The sequence below is a fragment of the Mesocricetus auratus genome, unplaced genomic scaffold, assembly GCF_017639785.1.
Source record: "Mesocricetus auratus isolate SY011 unplaced genomic scaffold, BCM_Maur_2.0 Super-Scaffold_100676, whole genome shotgun sequence".
Classification (NCBI taxonomy): Eukaryota; Metazoa; Chordata; class Mammalia; order Rodentia; family Cricetidae; genus Mesocricetus; species Mesocricetus auratus.
This window is the reverse complement of record NW_024429266.1, coordinates 49,729,689-49,748,352: the sequence shown is the minus strand read 5'-3', so window position 1 is coordinate 49,748,352 and position 18,664 is coordinate 49,729,689. Positions and strand designations below refer to the sequence as shown.

Below are 18,664 nucleotides of genomic sequence, written 5' to 3'. Positions count from 1 at the left end.
ATCCTGATGAGAAGTTTGCACTTTTGTCAGAAAGGGGATAGGAATGAGATAATAGCTTATGAACACTGAGTATTTGAATCTGGGAATGTTTTAGAGCTAATTCTAAAGCCTGAAAAGTTTTAACTGTTATAGTTTAATGTCTCAAGTTGAGAAATAAAAGCCAACTAAAAAATTCCATTCACAATGCTTAATTTTATTTATACTTAATTTGGTAAAATATCATAGAGTTCTTACTTTTCCCACATGATTTTTTAAAATAATCTGTGGCAATGGAGAGAAATAATAGAAAATGAAAAGCTGAGGACTCACTGATGACATCAGCTTTGAGACCTTGTCAAAGGGCAGAGTTAATGATTATGAAAAATTAGTGTTTGGGTCCCATATAATAAAAGTAATTTACATACTATTGAGCTTTAACAATAGCACTCAGGAGAGAGACTTTCTAGTCACAAGTAAAAATCTTGCTTTCTTAGTCTGTTTGGGAGGCCCCAGCAACAGGAACAGGATCTGTCTCTGGTGCTTGAGCTGGATTTTTGGAACCTATTCCCTATGGTGGGATGCCATGCTCAGCTTTGATTCAGGGAGGAAGGACTTGGTTCTGTCTCAACTTGATAGGCCATGCTTTGTTGACTTCCTTACCCTTTCTGAGGAGTAGATGGGGGCAGGGTAGAAAGGAGGTGAGGTGAGGGAATGGAGGAGAGGAGGGAGGGAAAACTGTGGTTGGTATTTAAAATAAATAAATTTAATAAAAAGCAAAATCTTAAGTCTTGCTTTCTTTAAAGACTACAAAATCTTTTCAAGAAGATTATCATATAACATAGTTGTTTTCACAATTCCTATTGTCCATAATACATAATTTTTTCCTATTTCACATACTATTGTGCAAATAACAGAATGTAATAAGGAATAGCAGGCTGAACACTTAACTTTTGTGTGTATTGACTTAACACTCCTGATTTCAACATTATGCCAGAATAATTATAACTCACTTACTTGTCAACGTTATGAAGACAACATGGCATTCAAATAAAATTATTCACATCCTAGCTTTATTTGTGTTATTTTCTAAATATTAATAGAAAAATTTGGTCTCATTAAAGTACAAACTTATAGATTTTCTACATATAATTTCAATGATGAGCCTTTTAATATTGACAACATACCCCTCATTGCAGGTATAAACAACTTTTGCTCCAAACTCAAACCCAGTTCCAACTGCAAGGCTAAAAGATCCAAAGGGTGTATCTCCAGGATGCCCACATGGTCTTTCTAAAATTAAAGAAAAGAAGATTCAGTGTTAGAATACAGTCCATGGAACACACCTCATGAAGGAGTCAGGGGAGCACATTTGTATATCATTGAAATGAAGAGTAACTGAAAACAGGAAAGAAAATTTTATAGTTGAAACTAACTGCCTACTTCCATTTTTAGTTTACTACATTTTAAAAAGATTTTCCTCTATTTTGTTTAAAGTAGTAATACAATATTACATTGCTACAGCATAAAAACATTTAATACATCAAAACTAAGTTGTCTCAAGGTTCTCAAGAATGAAGTACTTACTCCGGCAGATCCTGGATGGGTTAGAAGCTACCCATTCTCCACGCCTGCATACTTTAACAATGGTCCCAAGTGTTCGGTATCCAGGGCGGCATTTGTATAGAGCCTGAGTGCCTTCTGGATATGTTTGGTCAGGCCAAGACCCTGACAGAATTTCTGTATTTTGTTTTGGAGGAGGACCTTTACAATCTACAATAAAAACATACCAATAATTGAAATACATATTCACATAGACATAATAGCCCTTAAATGTTAAAAATTAAAAGGTATTGTCAACAAAGACAAATTTTAAAAGCTCACCATTTGGGGGTAAACTGAAGCTTGGAGGCTCACAGAGACTGAACTGACAACTGGGGAACCTGTATGTGTTTGACCTAGACCCTCTGCACTTGTTATGGTTGTGTAACTTGGTGTTCTTGTGGAAACCCTAGCAGCAGGAGTTGGGTATATCTCTGACTCCTCGCTTGTGCTTAGAACACTTTTCCTCCTACTGAGTAGCCTTTTCCAGCCCTGATATGAGGGTCTGTGCCTAGCCTCACTGTAATTTGTTATGCCACATGCAGTTGATATCCCTTCGAGATCCGATATTTTTTGGGGGGAGGGGAATGAAGGAGGTGTGCATCTAGGGGAGAGAGGAGTGGTGCATAATTGGGGCAGGGGGACTGGTAGGAGTGGACATAGGGGAAATTGTAGTTGGGATGTAATGTATGTGAGGAATACATTTTTTAAAGGAGGAAAAGAACAGCTAGTGTGACGGAAGTTGGAGCTACCTTGTCAAGAAACGGGACAGAGGCCACAACTCACATCAAAGCTGAAAATGTGTGCTTCTGTCTTTGTCACTGAGGGCTGCTAGGACAAAAAGACTACAGATTGGAAAGCTTAAATACCATGTATCCTTGACGAGGTGAATATATTTTCTCTTTATTCTCATATAGCAGGTGGGGAGTGAGAGATGGGGTGAGGGTGGGGATCAGAGAGACAAATAACAATGGGCAGAGACAGGCTTAGATACATAAAGCCTCTTTCTCTTATTTTAAAAAATGCTGATTTCTTTTTGAGGACTCAGCTCTCATGACCTCATCTAAACTTAACTACACTCCTAAGACCAATCTCAATTTCAACATATTGGTTTGGAGACAGAACAAATACAGCGTCCACACCAATTGTCTATGGGTCAGCAATAAATCACTGAAAGTACATTCAAGAAATACATGTGCATGAGAACCCAATTCACTTGTGGTAAAAATTAGAACAATATGGCTACTATTCAAAATTAGAAAGTACAACCTCAGCAGTTGAATTACTAAAATCTATGATTCAGGCACGTGGTGAATATTGCATCAATGCCACAGAATATATAGAGAATATCCTAATAATGAATGCAAAACCATAGTGTATTAAATATTCAATGGCTATTAATATCAATATGAAAACTAAGGAAAGCATTGTATATATCATGTAGGCACACACAGGTTGCAAAATAATCAAGAGTAAATATAATTATAGCTCTGAAGATGTTCCATTTGGAAGAGACCTACAGGGATCTTCTGGGGTGCTGGGAATACTCTGTTTCTTGGTGTGAATGAATAATAATTAATAATATACTATGTTCATAGTTTATTCATTAGTATGTATTACATAATTTATATACATAAAATTAACAAAATTAGTATGTGTTCTATTACTCTTCAATACATTAACTAAAGATAGTGTATAAAAAGAATGAGCAGAAAAATAATAAGTAAAATTGTGCCTCTTGTTTGTGTTCATTCATTTTCATCCTCTCGTTAATTAAGGGCATGGAAACTTAGAGACTGAGTAACTTTCCCAAGGTATCTGAAAGCAGCAGAACTGAAACTGAGCTTAAGTTTGCCAGACATGGGATCTCATGGGTTTTTAACCACTCACTCCTTACTTTTTGGGGCTGGGAAATAAATTAGAGGTGCTGTGCTTTCTTCTTACATTTTATAAGAGAAATATAATATTTTGCTTATCGTTTTAGCAGAAATACACAAGGAAAGTTTTAATTTACAGCGAAACCCACATTTAACATTTTATTACAATGGCTGTGCCTAAAGCCTTCCATGTTCCATCCTTTTGCCTGTTTACTATTTTCTCAAGTTCTGGAATTATGACTATGGAATATTAGCGCTAAGGAATAGAGTTGTTTTTTAGTATTGCCTGCTGCTTAATTTTGTAATAAATACTCTGATATTTATATGGTTGTATTAGCAAAATCCAACATGTTGTTTCATAAATGGCAGATTCTAATGCTTTTACCTATTATATCTGAAAATTATTACTTTAATTGCTAGATTAATTTTACTTCTTGATTTTGTAACAATTTGCCGCTCTACTATAACCTTTATCTTCTAAAGAGAATAACCTACTGAGGTATAGCCAACTTAGAACTTGTATATATAAGATGTAATTCTACAACATGTGATGAAGTAAAAGGACCATCACATTTTATAGAAGAATAAATCACCTGCTTAGGCTGTCGGGTACACATATTTCCTTTGAGTATTTTCCTAAGTTTTAGAACATTTGTCTTAATAAATGTGTGTAATAAATTATATTACAATACAGTTTGCTTTTCAGCATTTCGGTAATCAAGCATTTGTACACTAGATGGCGAGAATACTCCACCACCACCACTGGGAAAAAAAAAAAACCTGGTGCTTCAAAATGCACCCTCTGCTTTCAGTTGCTCCTCAGTCTTCTCCCTTCAAATGCACGTGCTGTTTGCCTTTGTTTAGATTCTCAGCATAACATGTACCAGTAATGCACATACTCATAACTGAAATAATGATTCACCGTGTTTCAATAGGGTTAAGCGTGACAAACAGCAGGATTTCTTAAGCTCCACAGATTTAAATTCTCATGGTTCTAACTAGACTGTAGCAAGTTTTTTTCATTCATGTCGTGGATCTGCTAACGTAAATGTGCAACAACACATTTGTTTGAAATAGATGGGAGATTGTTAGCAAAACAGGGCAGGTATTATTAAACAGGGATCATAGCAATACATTCAAATAATAAAAAACATTTTCAGAGGGATGACTCATCTTAAACCCTCTGAAAAGGGGCAAGTCTTGTGCTTCTAACTCCCCATGAAAGAGTGAACTCACCTTTCTTGTACCTACATATTTACTCAGACTCTGACAAATGAAGCCTGATCCCATGTGTTTGCAGTAACATAATTGATAGTTAGGTGTTTTCTAAAATCACCTGTGTTGATTTTCTGTTTACTTGACTGTATTTGCCAATTTCAAATGTTTTTCAGAAAAGGAAAGACTGTGTATAGGTTGGACTCTCTGAAAACAGGAGTTTTTTTATTTTAACTTGAGGGAGGTAATGGTATAATTTTTGAAAGTGAAAAGCAAACTGATTTTTTAGTAACCATGGTACACTGGCTTTTTCATATTCAAGATTTAAAGAGCTAGTATTGACACACAAACCAGATAAATTCCTTATTTTCAACATCAATATGTCTCCCAGTTATTATTTGAAATGCTCTTGCAAAAATGAGATAATGCATTTGCATATCTTGTAAAACATATCACTTGTACCCATATCATTTGCAAATTAAAGTCAGAGATAGATTTTTTGTTCACTTACTATAGCTTTTAAAGGATTTTAGTAAAGAAGAGGAGATATCATTTTAAAAAATATTACTTCTTATCAAATAGTAGAATCACTGAAAACTACAAGTTCCTTAGGAAAAATAAAGCAAATGAATAAAATGGAAATATCAAAAATAGATATTTCCATTCTGCCTTCTTATTGATATATTAATTTTATGCATATATGTGAGCTAAATATCAGTCGCAATAAAGTACTTTAAAAAACAAACTACAAAATTTAAGTTCAAGTGACATATATTTTTCTAAAATACACAGGAATGGTTCAGTAGTTTATTTGTAAAAATGTTAATCTTGAGGAAAGCTTAGATCATTAAGGGTACTTGTCGAAACCTTGAAGAAATCGGTTGTCATTGTGAGGGGTCAGCTTGAAATCCATTCAGTCAACACTTCTGACATGGGCACTGCTTGGACTGCAGTCTCCTAACACCAAGTTTGGTCCCTTTGTTGTCTTTTTAAAATACACTGCTAGTACATATTGAATGGTTTTCCTTGGGCTTGAATGGCTGCCTCAAAAAGTCACTTAGCTCCAGGATGGAGTAGATAAAGTTAGGCAGCACCAATACTGAGTGTTATCAGTGGGGTCTTGAGGATAAGGATTACAAACAAAGGGGACAAAGCTCCTCTCAAAGCCCTACCCCTAATTCCTACAGAAGTTAAGGTGACTCCAGTTTCACAGAATCTATTTATTTCTTGCTGTACAACAGATGTTTCCCCTGCCTATACCTCCTCTTCCCCACCATCTGCCTACCTCCTATGCGGGTTCAAAACCTGCCTACATGAGGCTGCATGCCTGAAATCAAGTATGTTAGAGAGGAGAGATGGTCAGTTGAGGCTAGCTTGTGCTATTTAGTCTGACTCTTTCAGAGAAACAACATAAAACTAAAAAAGCAAAAACATCTCTAGACAAATGTTATCCTCTCCTGACCCACTCTCATTATTTATTTTTTAATTTTACTTTTAAATTAGTATACAAAGGATTATATTTTATTGTCCTGTGCCCCCCACCTGCTTCTGACTCCCTAGTACTGCGATTAAAGGTATGCTCCATCCCACCTGACTTTTCTTTCTGCTTTTGAAAGTAGTTTTATTTCATTCTTTTTATTCCTTCCCTTGCCTTGTGCCCGTCTAATGCAGTGCTTTTTCAGCTCTCACGTCACATGTACATGCTTTTAATCCCAGCACTGGGGGATTAAACTCTGTGAGTTTGAGACTAATCTGGTTTACAAGAGCTAGTTCCAGGACAGGCTCCAAAGCCACACAGAGAAACCCTGTTTGGAAAAAAAAGACAAGATTTAGAAGAAGAAAAAACAGACAAGAGTTGGAAGAAAAAAAAGAGAGAAGAGAACTATTGTCTGATGAACTTGAAGGTCTGTTGCATGTACTGACAACTCTCCCCAAGCCCATTGTTCATCTGTCTACCTCCCAAGTGTGAATCTGGGTTGCAGCTTTTGAAGTGAGGAATCTCTTGGATTTAGCTCAAAGTGTAAACAGTTCTTAGGAACCTTTGAAGGAGTGTTTCTATAATCATCCTCTATCTATTACATTTCCACTTAGTACCGTTTGTGAGAAACTAAGCTTTCTAAGTTAAAATGTCAAACAAAAGTGCTGTCAAATCCTTGGGTTCTTTTCACTATTTCATGGTAGGGATATTTTTTCTGTTTAGCTACTTGATTTTCTCCAAATCATTTCTCCCTTTAATTTTAACAAAGTGTAACCGTTGTCTCTCAATTCCTTTGTGTGTTTTTCATGTGCTATGTTCTGAGAAGCACTGAAGTTAAGAACTGGGTAAGGTGCCCATCAGTCAGTCAAACCCCTATCTCCTCAAATTGTAAAAGGAGTGTGTGGAGGAGAGGCAACTGGGAAAGGCTGACTGAATCAGAGACACAAAACAAAGTGGTTTAATCTGGAGGGGGAGGGAGAGTTCAAAATTGAGCAATCTAAGACCAGAGAGGAAGACTACTTATTATGTGGCAGTTTCTACCTTAGAATAATTCCAGTTTGCAGTACTTAAGTGTTGTGGCTTAAAATTACATTCAGGTAAAGGGCATGCACATTTCTAGAATATGGCAGTGCTGAAAATAAGCGAGGTTTGCCTTCATAATCCACCCTCCACCCTCCCTGTGGGTAATTTCTCCAGCCTTTGACACCCACCACAGCATTTCATACTGAAATGCTTCCTGTTTTGGAATGACTTTGTCCTAGTGTCCCTTATCACTGTCCCGTTCTATCCTTTATTGATGAACTTTCACAGAATAGCACTAAATTTAACTATATTGTCCCTTCCACGTGAATTACATGTTGGCTGGGTTTGTGGTGCTGAAGGCATGCCAAGTATTGTAAGAGTGGCAGAAAGAAAACACAGAAGACAACTGGGACACTGCATAGAGCCAAATAACACCATTTAGGGAAATGCACTACTATGCCTGAAAAATGTATTTTGGGGGTAAGGGTTACTTGTCCTACTAAAATCCAAACCTAATTTGGATAACTGACTACTTTTAGCCACTTTTATAGTTTACATAAAGATCTATAACACTTACATGCTCTATTAGGGTGGATTTGTGAAGAAGCAAATGTGGCAGAGGTGGCATAACTGAATATTGGGACCCTGGGTCCTGGGGGACTACCACTTAGAAGCTGAATAAACATCTAGCTGGTGTGTGCAGAGAACCTTACCACACCGGGCACATGTTCTCCTGACCTCGCCTCTGCAGACACTTCTGAAGATTCTAAAGGCTCAAGGAAGAATGTCTATGCTGTCTTCTCTGCCACAATCCTGATTCTTTAGTCAAGCAACTTGCCGTAGGGAAATGTGGGAGTCTCTCCATGCATGGCTTGAATAGCTTGTGTTGAAGAGACTACTCCTTTGTTCCAACTCTCAGATGACAGAGAGGGAGGCTTGAGGGAGAAACAAAGTAGGTTGTTGTGCTGTTTACATAATTATAAAGTGATGGCTTTGCAAGTGGAAGGGAAGTATTTAATTTGCAACAGTTGTTTTCGTCATAGTTGTGGAGTCTTTCCTTTTTGCCCCAAACAAGGAGGCCGAACAAATACCAACAGTGGGTGACTTCTGAGTTTCTAAGGTGTATTCTGATCTTGAAAAGATTATGATATTCATAGTTTGAATCTGAGGAGTAAATCCAACTACCCTCTTTAATTGTAAATAAATGTTTATCAGGTGCATGTATGTAAGCCCTGGCTTATCCTATAGCAGGTTTACAAACCTTTGATGTGGTAAAGAAACATAAAGGCAAGACGCCAAAATTGGTTTCATGTGTAAACTAAACCAAGACAAATTGTGTGCAGACACATACTTTTACTATGTAAATCCACATTATTTTCTAATTTACTACAGAAATTTATATTTTTATTATTTCTCTTGATTATAATACCATTACATCATTTCCCCATTTCCTTTTTTTTCTTCTAAAGCTCCCACATATATATGTATATATATGCCCCCCCTTGCTCTCTGTCAAATTCATGGCCTCTTATTTTCACAATTGTGATTACCTACACATATGCATACACACATGTATTCCTAAATATAACCTGTTTACCCTGTAATGTTACACTTTTCTATGTTTTAAGGGCTGGTCTTTTCTCTTTTAATGAAAGTTTTTGTTTTCCTCTTGGGAACAGAAATTGGTGACTCCTACTTCAGAAGATTTTTGACAATCTGGTTTTTAAAAGAAAAACTGTATTCCATTCCTCCAAGAAAGGACTGGCTATCCCTGTGAATTTAGCTGAGAAATGGTAATAGACAACCTGTGCAGGTGGCTTTCGATGCTGAATTCCTGTTCTTGGCTGGAAGGCCAGGAGTTCAAGGCCAGTTTGGGCCATAGGTGAGACTATCTCAATTGTTGTGAAGACTGAAATTACAGCACAGCTGCGAAGCCAGTGACAGACGTCTGTCCATACAATACTGCATGCAATGATACATACTTGTAACGATTCTGCATTGCTATTTGTTTCACCGTTTTCATTGAGTCACTGGGGAGCATGAGAAATTTTGATATTCAGTAAGACTAGGGCTAGTGGAAAAGTGGAGGATGTGGTTTTCAGTTAGGATGTGGGCAACCCTACACTGGAACTGACTTAGCCTTCAGATATAGAGTGAGGAAAAAGTAATGGCATTTTCCATATAAATTCTTTCTTAGGAAAAAAGCAGAAATATTTCACATCACATCATTTGACTTCATGACATTTTTGTCATCGTATTTTAAATAAAAGCATTCAATTCCTCTAAGAGTAAGTATTATAAATTCATAATTAATACATATAATTCACCAATTTTTCCACATTGGAGTCAAACTAAGTTTGAAAACATCTCGTACTTAAAACAACACAATACAGAATTAATGAATTCTCCATTCTATGATTAAAATCTCTAAGCCTGATAGGACACCTATGTGCTTTAACTTCCAGGACTAAAGAGCACTTATCTCCCCAGAATGCACGCAGTAGTTATTTGGTTGCATTTCAACACAGGTTTAATTGGTTTGTTTCAGCAACTCTGGACGCTGGCCTAATTTCATACAATATCCAATTGTGAGAGCTAAATGCATTGCTTGGAAAGACTGGGCATAATCCATTCTCCAGACCTGAAATTACACAGCTTGATTGAGGAACTCTTATGTTACAGGTTGTCCTGTAAATCTGACCCAATTCCGAACAGCTTGTGATTTTGCAAAAAAAAAAAAAAAAAAAAAAAAGCAGCATTTACTGTTCCTAGCAGCTAGGAGTGTGAACACAGGCAGGCACTGCATTACAAAGGAATTAGGAAGCCCTTAACATATGGAAAAGGATAGACGAAAAGAAAGCTGGGTTCCTAGTTCTTCCTTTTAAAAGTTTTTGGTAAAGTTTTTTGTTTTTTAATATGCACGGGTCTGATACCCAGTTGCCATGCTTGCATGTGGAAAGGAGAACAGGGTCTGCAGGAGGTGATTTTCTCCCTTTTATCTGGTAGGCTCCATGGATTTAATTGAAGTAGCTAGATTCTGTGACAAGCAAGTTCTTTAACAGCTTGCCTGCTGGCCCAGTTAACATTGGTTTTGGAAGGATGTTCATCTCTATCAGGGCAGAAAAGATTTATGAAATGCTCGCATTTTCTTCCTGGCTTAGGAGAGTCTATTATGATAGTATTTCACAACCATTTTTTTAATCAGCCCAGTAGCCAGTGTCGGATATGGGGAAGAGAAACCGAAGCAAATATTGAAGTGTATGTGTACCTCTTTTAATATATCCAAGCTATTCTTTGTGGTGAAATTCCTGTTAAGCTGATAAGCTGTTGAGACACAGTCTACTGGCCAAGCTAATAATAAAGTAGGAGCTCTGTATCCACTGAATATCCATGAAACATCTCACATCTGTCTCTGTATTACGTTTGCTTTGTGGATATCATGAGGTTACCCTACATAATGCTTTAAATACTAAACTCCCACCACTTCACTGACAACAAAGCCCTTCAAGTAGTAATGTGCATGATGCAACTGCCCAATTCATCAGCACGAACTGGGTTTGATGAAAATTCAAATCCAACATTAACAAGAAAATCAGACAGAATCCATGGTATAAGTGAGGATTTTAAATCATTAACATTAAACTATCATGTAACCTTCATAGCATTTCCTTTTAATATTGAAATTTCACTTTGTAATTATATAAACAGCTTAATTTCACTTGTATAATTTCTTAAGATTTAAAAATAAGCTAGAAATAAAATAGATCTTTCTTTCATTATATATAGTAAAAAAATCTCTCGGCAAGGAGTATGAAAGTAAAATGTTAAAATAAAAGACAAAAGCATTGACGTATGACAAAAGAAAAGGTTGAGTTATGTTTAATAATATCAACACTGCTTTAGAACTCTTAGCCAATATAACCGTATTTCATTTTAATGATGCTTTTATTTTCATAAGGAAATGACTGCCTTGGTCTACAAGTGTCTGAATGTAAGACTTACAAGCTAAAATTCAAAGAATAATATTAGAAAATGTAATGGAATGAGTTCACTCTTTCAAAAAGTATAAAACTTGCTTAAATATTTTTTTAGTATTTCACTAAAAGATATAACTGAGAAACCGTATCTGTGTTTCTCATCTGAATTGGTAAGTATCCAGTTAGAGCTTGTTTGTTAATATTCTCCAGTGAGTAGAGGCTACAGTAAAAACTCAAATTGCCCAGGGTCGGCTAAGTGAAATGTCTGGGAAAATGATTAACATGTGTTATTCATTCGATATTACAAATGCTAAGTCAGGCAGGGCAATTGCCTCTGTAACCTCAGCACACTGTGGGGTAGGGGGAGGACTGACAGACACAGGAGGACTACAGTGAGTTCAAGGACTAACTAGGCTGTAGTGACACCTTATTTAAAACAACAAATAAAGAAAAGTTAACTGGATGTCTGTCACATCACTATTTACCTATCATGAACTAAGAAAGTAAACCCCTACATTGGATAAAGTGAACAGTTTCGATAGAATTTAGCTGAATGATGGAGTCAGAACTTCTGTTATTGAAATGGGAACACTCGCATTATCCAGTCCATTAATGGCTTTCAGTAGCTATATGTTCCATACATACTCATAGGAAAAAGGAAACCACATAAATTAGATCTTAAGTATTATGTACAGGTTATATGTCAAATTTTATAATCTTTTTATTCTCATACATGCAGTTCTTATGTACGAGACTTTTAAAACCATGGCATTTCAGTTGTAAGGGATGTTTTTAGGAAGTGTTAGAAATACACCTGAAATAATTCCAATCACTAAAATTTTTAAAGCTTTCATAATGTACAGATAGATATTTACATATTTATTACTAGTTTTACATGGAGTGTTTCAGGGATACCCATGAAACAGAAGTGGTTTCTATTTCGTGATGACTACAAGTTAAATGATTGTTCTGAATTATGGATTGCAGAAACATGTTTAAATCACTGTCTTGAGCTTAACATTAGGAGGAACCATCAATTAGAGCAGCCAAATGAACTGCTTTCAGTTTTTTAGACTTTAGCCCCCAAAGCCTTTAAGCTACAGACCAGTAATTCCTTCCCTTTTGCTAGACTTCATTGGAATGATTACTATGAGAAATATTATCTGCAAATGTCTTATAAGGCGGCTCAGCCAGAAGGGAGAAAAGCGATCTGTTTTAAGCTTACCTTCTGCTACACAAACAGTCCATAATATAAGCCAAATAATTCTCGCTGACAGTCTCATGGTTTGAATCTTTCTGGGACGCAGAGAAATACAGCACCATTCAGTTCTCCTCTGCTAAGAACTGTGGTGACTGTAGGGAAAGACTTGCCCCAAAGGGAAGTTCAAAGTTGGTTTAGGAAATCAGGATCGCTAGATGCTCCGCCCCCTCCACCCCTTCCTCCTCCCCCCACCAGAAACTTCTGCAGAGTAAACTAAAAGTGTTGAGCACAAGTCTAGCAGCGTGGGCGTTTGATCTCAAAGCTCTCTGTGCCCTGCCTATGACCTGCTGGATTGTTCTTGTAAACGCCTGCTTGTTTTCCTTGGAAACAAGTTCAGGTTTCTCGGAATGTGAGAAGCCTGGGCTGGTGATCGCCTCTGGATTTCATAACCACACAACAGAAAGCGCTGAAGGCTCTTTTAAAAATCGTTTAGCGAACTTCAGTTAGGCAGCGTTTTCAGGACCAAAACCCAGGTACTGTCAGGAAACTTTGTCGAGATTGTCACTCTGAGGGATGGCAATAAGGGGACTGCTTTTCTAAATCTATGAAATTGGTATTCCAAGAAATTCTTTTTATATGTGTGAAGCAACTGACCCGTGTTTCCTTGAATATAAATGAAATAACTCAAAAATAAGCACTTGAAGGGCTGATAGTCTAGCTTAATATTTCATAGTAACTAATATAGAGGCACAAAGAAATGCCTGCAGCATGCTGAATTGGTGCAGAACCCAGGGAGATACTCAACATTCAACCTCTTAAACGTGGGACCTCTGTTTTCAATTAGTTCTCTGTGCTCTCCAGATATCTCCCGCCCACTGCCGGTGTCTCCAAGAACATGGATTGTATTCGTCTGTACTTAGTGTAAGTGGGGAAGGAGCAATTTACTCCTTTGTTTCGTTAGAGTCCTTCACTAAGAACTTTATTTGGAATACCACTGATAATTTTTTTGTCCTACTTAATCTTCAGTTTGATTATTGCACAGTTTTGAGTTATCCCACTACATGTTAATGATGGGATCCAGCTAGGAAATAATACAAATAGTACCACAATGGTAGACTGTGTGGGGTTTGGTAAGATGTTACTATCTCAGTCATACAGATGAATGAACCGAGTACATTTAAGCACATTGTTAAGACCATAAGAACTTGCTGGAGTTAGACACTAAATGCAATGCTCTAACACCCCAAATCATACATTGAATCAATACAAATAGGAGTTTTCAGATGGTTTGCTTCCTAATCTGTTAAATACATGGAGATGCAACTGCTAATAATTATCCGGATAGTTGCTTGTCTTGAGGGTGTGACAAGATACCTTACAATAGCAACTAAAGGAAGGACAGGGTTATGTTGACTCACACTTTTCTGAGACACAGGGAAAGGACAGCCACAGGAAGAGGTGGTGCTGGCCACAGGAAAACCACAGTCCTGTTGCAGAGAGCACTGGTGACCACTTGCTTCCCTCTTCTTTTCTTCAGCCTGGGACCCCTCCCCATGAGAAATCCTGATGACAGAACAGTTTACAAAACCTCAGTTTAGAGTGCTTAAAGCTAATCACGTCACAAGAGAAGCTAGCTTAACATCCTGAAGTGTTGTTCATTTTATCCAAGCAACAGGACAGAATTTTTCAAAAAATTGACAATACTACAAATGTATAGACATTGCATATCATGGGTGGCAAACTCCTGATGACTTTTCTAATGTTTTGCTAACAAGTGACAAATTTCAATCAAATATACAGAATACTAAAATTGGGGCTTAAAACAAAATAATCAGAATTCCTCCCTCTCCTCCCATCTTGGAACTCCAGACCTACAGACTGCAGGCAGGTCAACTCTCCCCCTGGACAGATGACCAAGAAATCAGGAGCCTTCAGAGAAAACTGGTCCCCTTCTACCCACACTCAGGGCAGAGGGCAAAGGTGAGCTCCGGGTCCCCATCTTAGACCCAAATTCCACCCACTTGCCCCCTCTCAGATTCCCTGGCCTGGGGACCCCAGCCAAGTGGACTCACCCCTGGACTGACTGCCAAGCAGCCAGGACTCTGTAGAGAGAGTGGGTCCACTCCTGCCCACACTCAGGACAGAGGACAGAGGACAGAGAGCAGAGAGCAGAGGACAGAGAGTATTGGATTTGCTTGCACCTACCGAAAGGGAGCCCTGGTTGGCTACCCACCAGCAGAGGAAGAGGTTCTTTCTACACCCACTGGAAGAAGTGATGGGAAAGAGGCAATATAACAACAGACTCAGCAACTGAAAAACAAATATTATACTACCAGAGTCTAGAGATTCTACACCAGCAAGACCTAAACACCCTAGTGCAGATGAAGCAGAAGGAAATGACCTTAAAAACGTCTTCATAAAAATGATAGAGGCCCTCAAAGAGGATATGAGAAAATTCCTTAAAGAAATGGAAGAAAAAACAAACAAAAATAATCCAACAAATGCAAGAGGGAGAAAACTATGAAGCAAAAATTACAAGAAACAATTCAAACAGTGCAAGGGTTGAAAGCTGACATGGAGCCAATTTAAAAAAAACAGTCTAAAGGAATGCTGGAAATAGAAAAACTGGGAAATAATCAGGTACTACAGATGCAAGCATAACCAGCAGATACAAGAGATGGAAGAGAAAATATCAGGTGTTGAAGACACACTAGGGGAAACAGATTCATTCAACAAAGAAAATCTTAAGTCCAACAAATCCCTAACATAAAACATACAGGAAATATGGGATACTGTCAAAAGACCAAACCTAAGAATCATAGGTATAGAAGAAAGTGAAGAAACCCAACTCAAAGGGGCAGAAAACATATTCAACAAAATCATAGTAGAAAACTTTCCCAACCTAAAGAAAGACATGCCAATAAAGGTAACAAGAAACTTACAGAACACCAAATAGAGTGGACCACAAAAAAAGTCCCCTCGCCACATAATTATCAAGATCCCAAGCATACAGAATAAAGAAAGAATACTTAGAGCCTCTGAAGAAAATGTCAAATAACATATAAAGGCAAATCTATCAGAATTAATCCTGACTTCTCCATGGAAACTCTGGAAGCCAGAAGGTCCTGGATAGTCTATCAACACTAAGAGACCGCAGATGCCAGCCCAGACTACTATATCCACCAAGATGAAGTCTCGATTCTGAACATCTATGCCCCAAACACAAAGGCACCCACATTCGTAAAAGAGCCATTATGAAACTCAAACCACACATAAGACCTCACACAGTTATACTAGGAGACTTCAACATCCAATCTCAGCACTAGACAGGACTACCAGACAGAAACTTAACAAAGAAAAAAAGGAACTAATAGAAGTTATGACCCAATTGGGTTTGACTGATGTAGGAGGAAGCCTGTATGCTGCCATTAACCATGTGACTTACTAGAGGCGCATACAGATGAGGTAATAAAAGAGGGGTTTATCACACCACTAACCACACCCACTTTAAGCATGACTAAAGATGTATACGGAAGTAGGCAGTGAACTACGTCATTAGCCAGGCCCACTTTTGGGCAAGGCTAGAGGGCATTACGGGGGAAGGCATAAAAGACAGCACAAAGGAAGTCTTGGTCTCTTTTCCCGGATTTTGGCTTCCGGTTTGGCAGTGGAAAACTACTGGGCTCATCTGGGTTACTTGTTTGGTATCTTGTGAGTAATTTCTGCAATAAATACTTAGCTTTACTTTCAGTAAGTGTGCCGTTTATCGTTACAGCTTCATTTGGAGCATCAGATTGACATCTATAGAACATTCCATCCAAACACGAATATACCTTCTTCTCAGCACCACATGGAACCTTCTCAACCACATGCTTGGTAGAATATCAAACCTCAACAGGTACAAAAAATTGGAATAACTCCATGTATCTTATTATACCATGCTTTAAAGTTAGAATTTAACAACAACACAAATTGTAGAAAACCTACAAACTGATAGAAATTGAATAAGGCAAAATTACACCACTCCTGAGTCACAGAAGAAATAATAAAAGAAATTAAAGACTTCCTGGAATTCAAAGAGAATGAAGATACAATGTACCCAAACTTAAGGGACACCTTGAATGCAGTGCTAAAAGGAAAGTGCATAACATTAAGTGCCCACATGAAGAACTGGAGAATAACCACACTAGAGAATTAATAGCACAACTGAAAGCTCTAGAACAAAAAGAAGCAAACTCACCCAGGAGGAGGAGACACCAGAAAATAATCAAATTGAGGGCTGACCTCAATAAAGTAGAAACTAGGAAAATGTTACAAAGAATAAGTGTAACAAAGAGTTGGTTCTTTGAGAAAATCAACAAGATAGACAAACCTTTATCAAAACTCACCAAAAGGCAGAATGTGAACATGCAAATTAACAAAATCAGATATGAAAAGGAAAGGGGACATGACAACGGGCACTGAGGAAATCCAGAAATTCATCAGGTGATACTTTGAAAACATGTACTCCAGAAAATTCAAAAATTTAAAGGAAATGGACAACTTTCTGGATACATATCACCTGGCAAAATTAAATCAGAACAGATAAGCTATTTAAATAGACCTGTAGCCCCTAAGAAAATAGAAACAGTCATCAAAATCACCCAACAAGAAAAAAAGCCCAGGGACAGATGGCCTCAGTGCAGAATTCTACCAGAAATTCAAAGATCAGCTTATACCAATTCTCCTCAAAGTATTCCATGCAATAGAAGCAGAAGGGTCTCTGCCAAACTATTTTTACAAGGCTTCAATAACCCAAGCCACACAAAAACACAATTAAGAAAGAGAACTTCAGACCAATATCCATCATAAACATTGATGCAAAAATATTCAATATAATACTGGCAAATTCGGTCCAAGAACACATCAGAAAATTCACCCACCATGATCAAGTAGGTTTCAACCCAGGGATGCAGAGGTTTTTCAACATATGAAAATCCATCAATGTAATCCACTATATAAACAAGTTGAGAAACAAAAATCTCATGATCATCTCACTAGATGCTGAAAAAAAACCCTTTGACAAAATCCAATACCCCTTCATGATAAAGGTCTTGGGGAGATCAGGGTTAACAGGAACATACCTAAACATAATAAAGTCTATATAGAGCAAACCAACAGCCAACATCAAACTAAATGGAGAAAAGCTCAAGGCAATTCCTCTAAAATCAGGAACAAGACAAGGCTGCCTACTCTCTCTATACCTCTTCAATATTGCACTTGAAGTTCTTTTCTACCCAGAGCAATAAGACAACAAAAGGAGATCAAGGGAATATACAAATTGGGTAGAAAGAGGTCAAACTTTCACTATTTGCAGATGATAAGATAGTTTACATAAGTGACCAGAAAAACTCTACTATGGAACTACTACAACAGATAAATAATTTCAGCAAAGTGGCAGGATACAAGATCAACTCAAGAAAAAGCAATATACAGTAAATCAACAGCTAACATCAAACTAAATGGAGAGAAACTCAAAGCAATTCCTCTAAAATCAGGAACAAGACAAGGCTGTCAACTCTCTCCATATCTCTTCAATATTGTACTTGAAGTCCTAATTACAGCAATAAGACAAAAAAAAGGAGATCAAGGGGATACAAATAGGAAAAGAAGAAGTCAAGCTTTCACTATTTGCAGATGATATGATAGTTTACATAAGTGACCCAAAAAACTCTGCAAGGGAACTCCTAGAGCTGATAAACACCTTCAGCAAAGTGGCAGGATACAAGGTAAACTCAAAAAAATCAGTGGCCCTATTATATACAGATGATGAAGTGACTGAGAAAGAAATCAGAGAAACCTCACCCTTTACAATTGCCATAAAAAGCATCAAATATCTGGGGATAATGTTAACCAAGGAAGTGAAAGACCTGTATATCAAGAACTTTGAGTCTTTAAAGAAAGAAATCAAAGAGGATACCAGAAAATGGAAAGATCTCCCATGCTCTTGGATTGGTAGGATCAACATAATAAAAATGTCAATCTTGCCAAAAGCAGTCTACAGATTCAATGCAATCCCTATCAAAATTCTGGTACAATTCTTCACAGACCTGGAAAGAGCATTAGTCAACTATATATGGAAAAACAAAAGGCCCAGGATAACCAAAACAACCCTATACAATAAAGGAACTTCAGGAGGCATCACCATACCTGATTTCAAGCTCTATTATAGAGCTATAGTCCTGAAAACAGCTTAGTATTGGCACAAAAATAGGCAGGTAGACGAATGGAACTGAATTAAAAACCATGATTTTAACCCACACACCTATGAACACTT

At 37.4% G+C, this 18,664-nt stretch overlaps 1 protein-coding gene across 2 annotated transcripts in view; it reads right to left on the bottom strand.

Moving 5' to 3' along the window:
* Cfh (complement factor H) overlaps nt 1–12,538 on the bottom strand; it is a 96,103-nt gene extending 83,565 nt beyond the window's left edge. For both annotated transcript variants that reach the window (XM_040737452.1, XM_040737453.1), the window contains exons 1-3: nt 12,373–12,538; nt 1,564–1,749; nt 1,164–1,269 (exon numbers count right to left, since the gene is read on the bottom strand). In XM_040737452.1, coding sequence (XP_040593386.1) covers nt 1,164–1,269; nt 1,564–1,749; nt 12,373–12,430 — 350 coding nt within the window. In that variant the 5' untranslated portion in view covers nt 12,431–12,538. The remainder of the gene's footprint in view (nt 1–1,163; nt 1,270–1,563; nt 1,750–12,372) is intronic.
* Nucleotides 12,539–18,664: the final 6,126 nt, after the last annotated feature.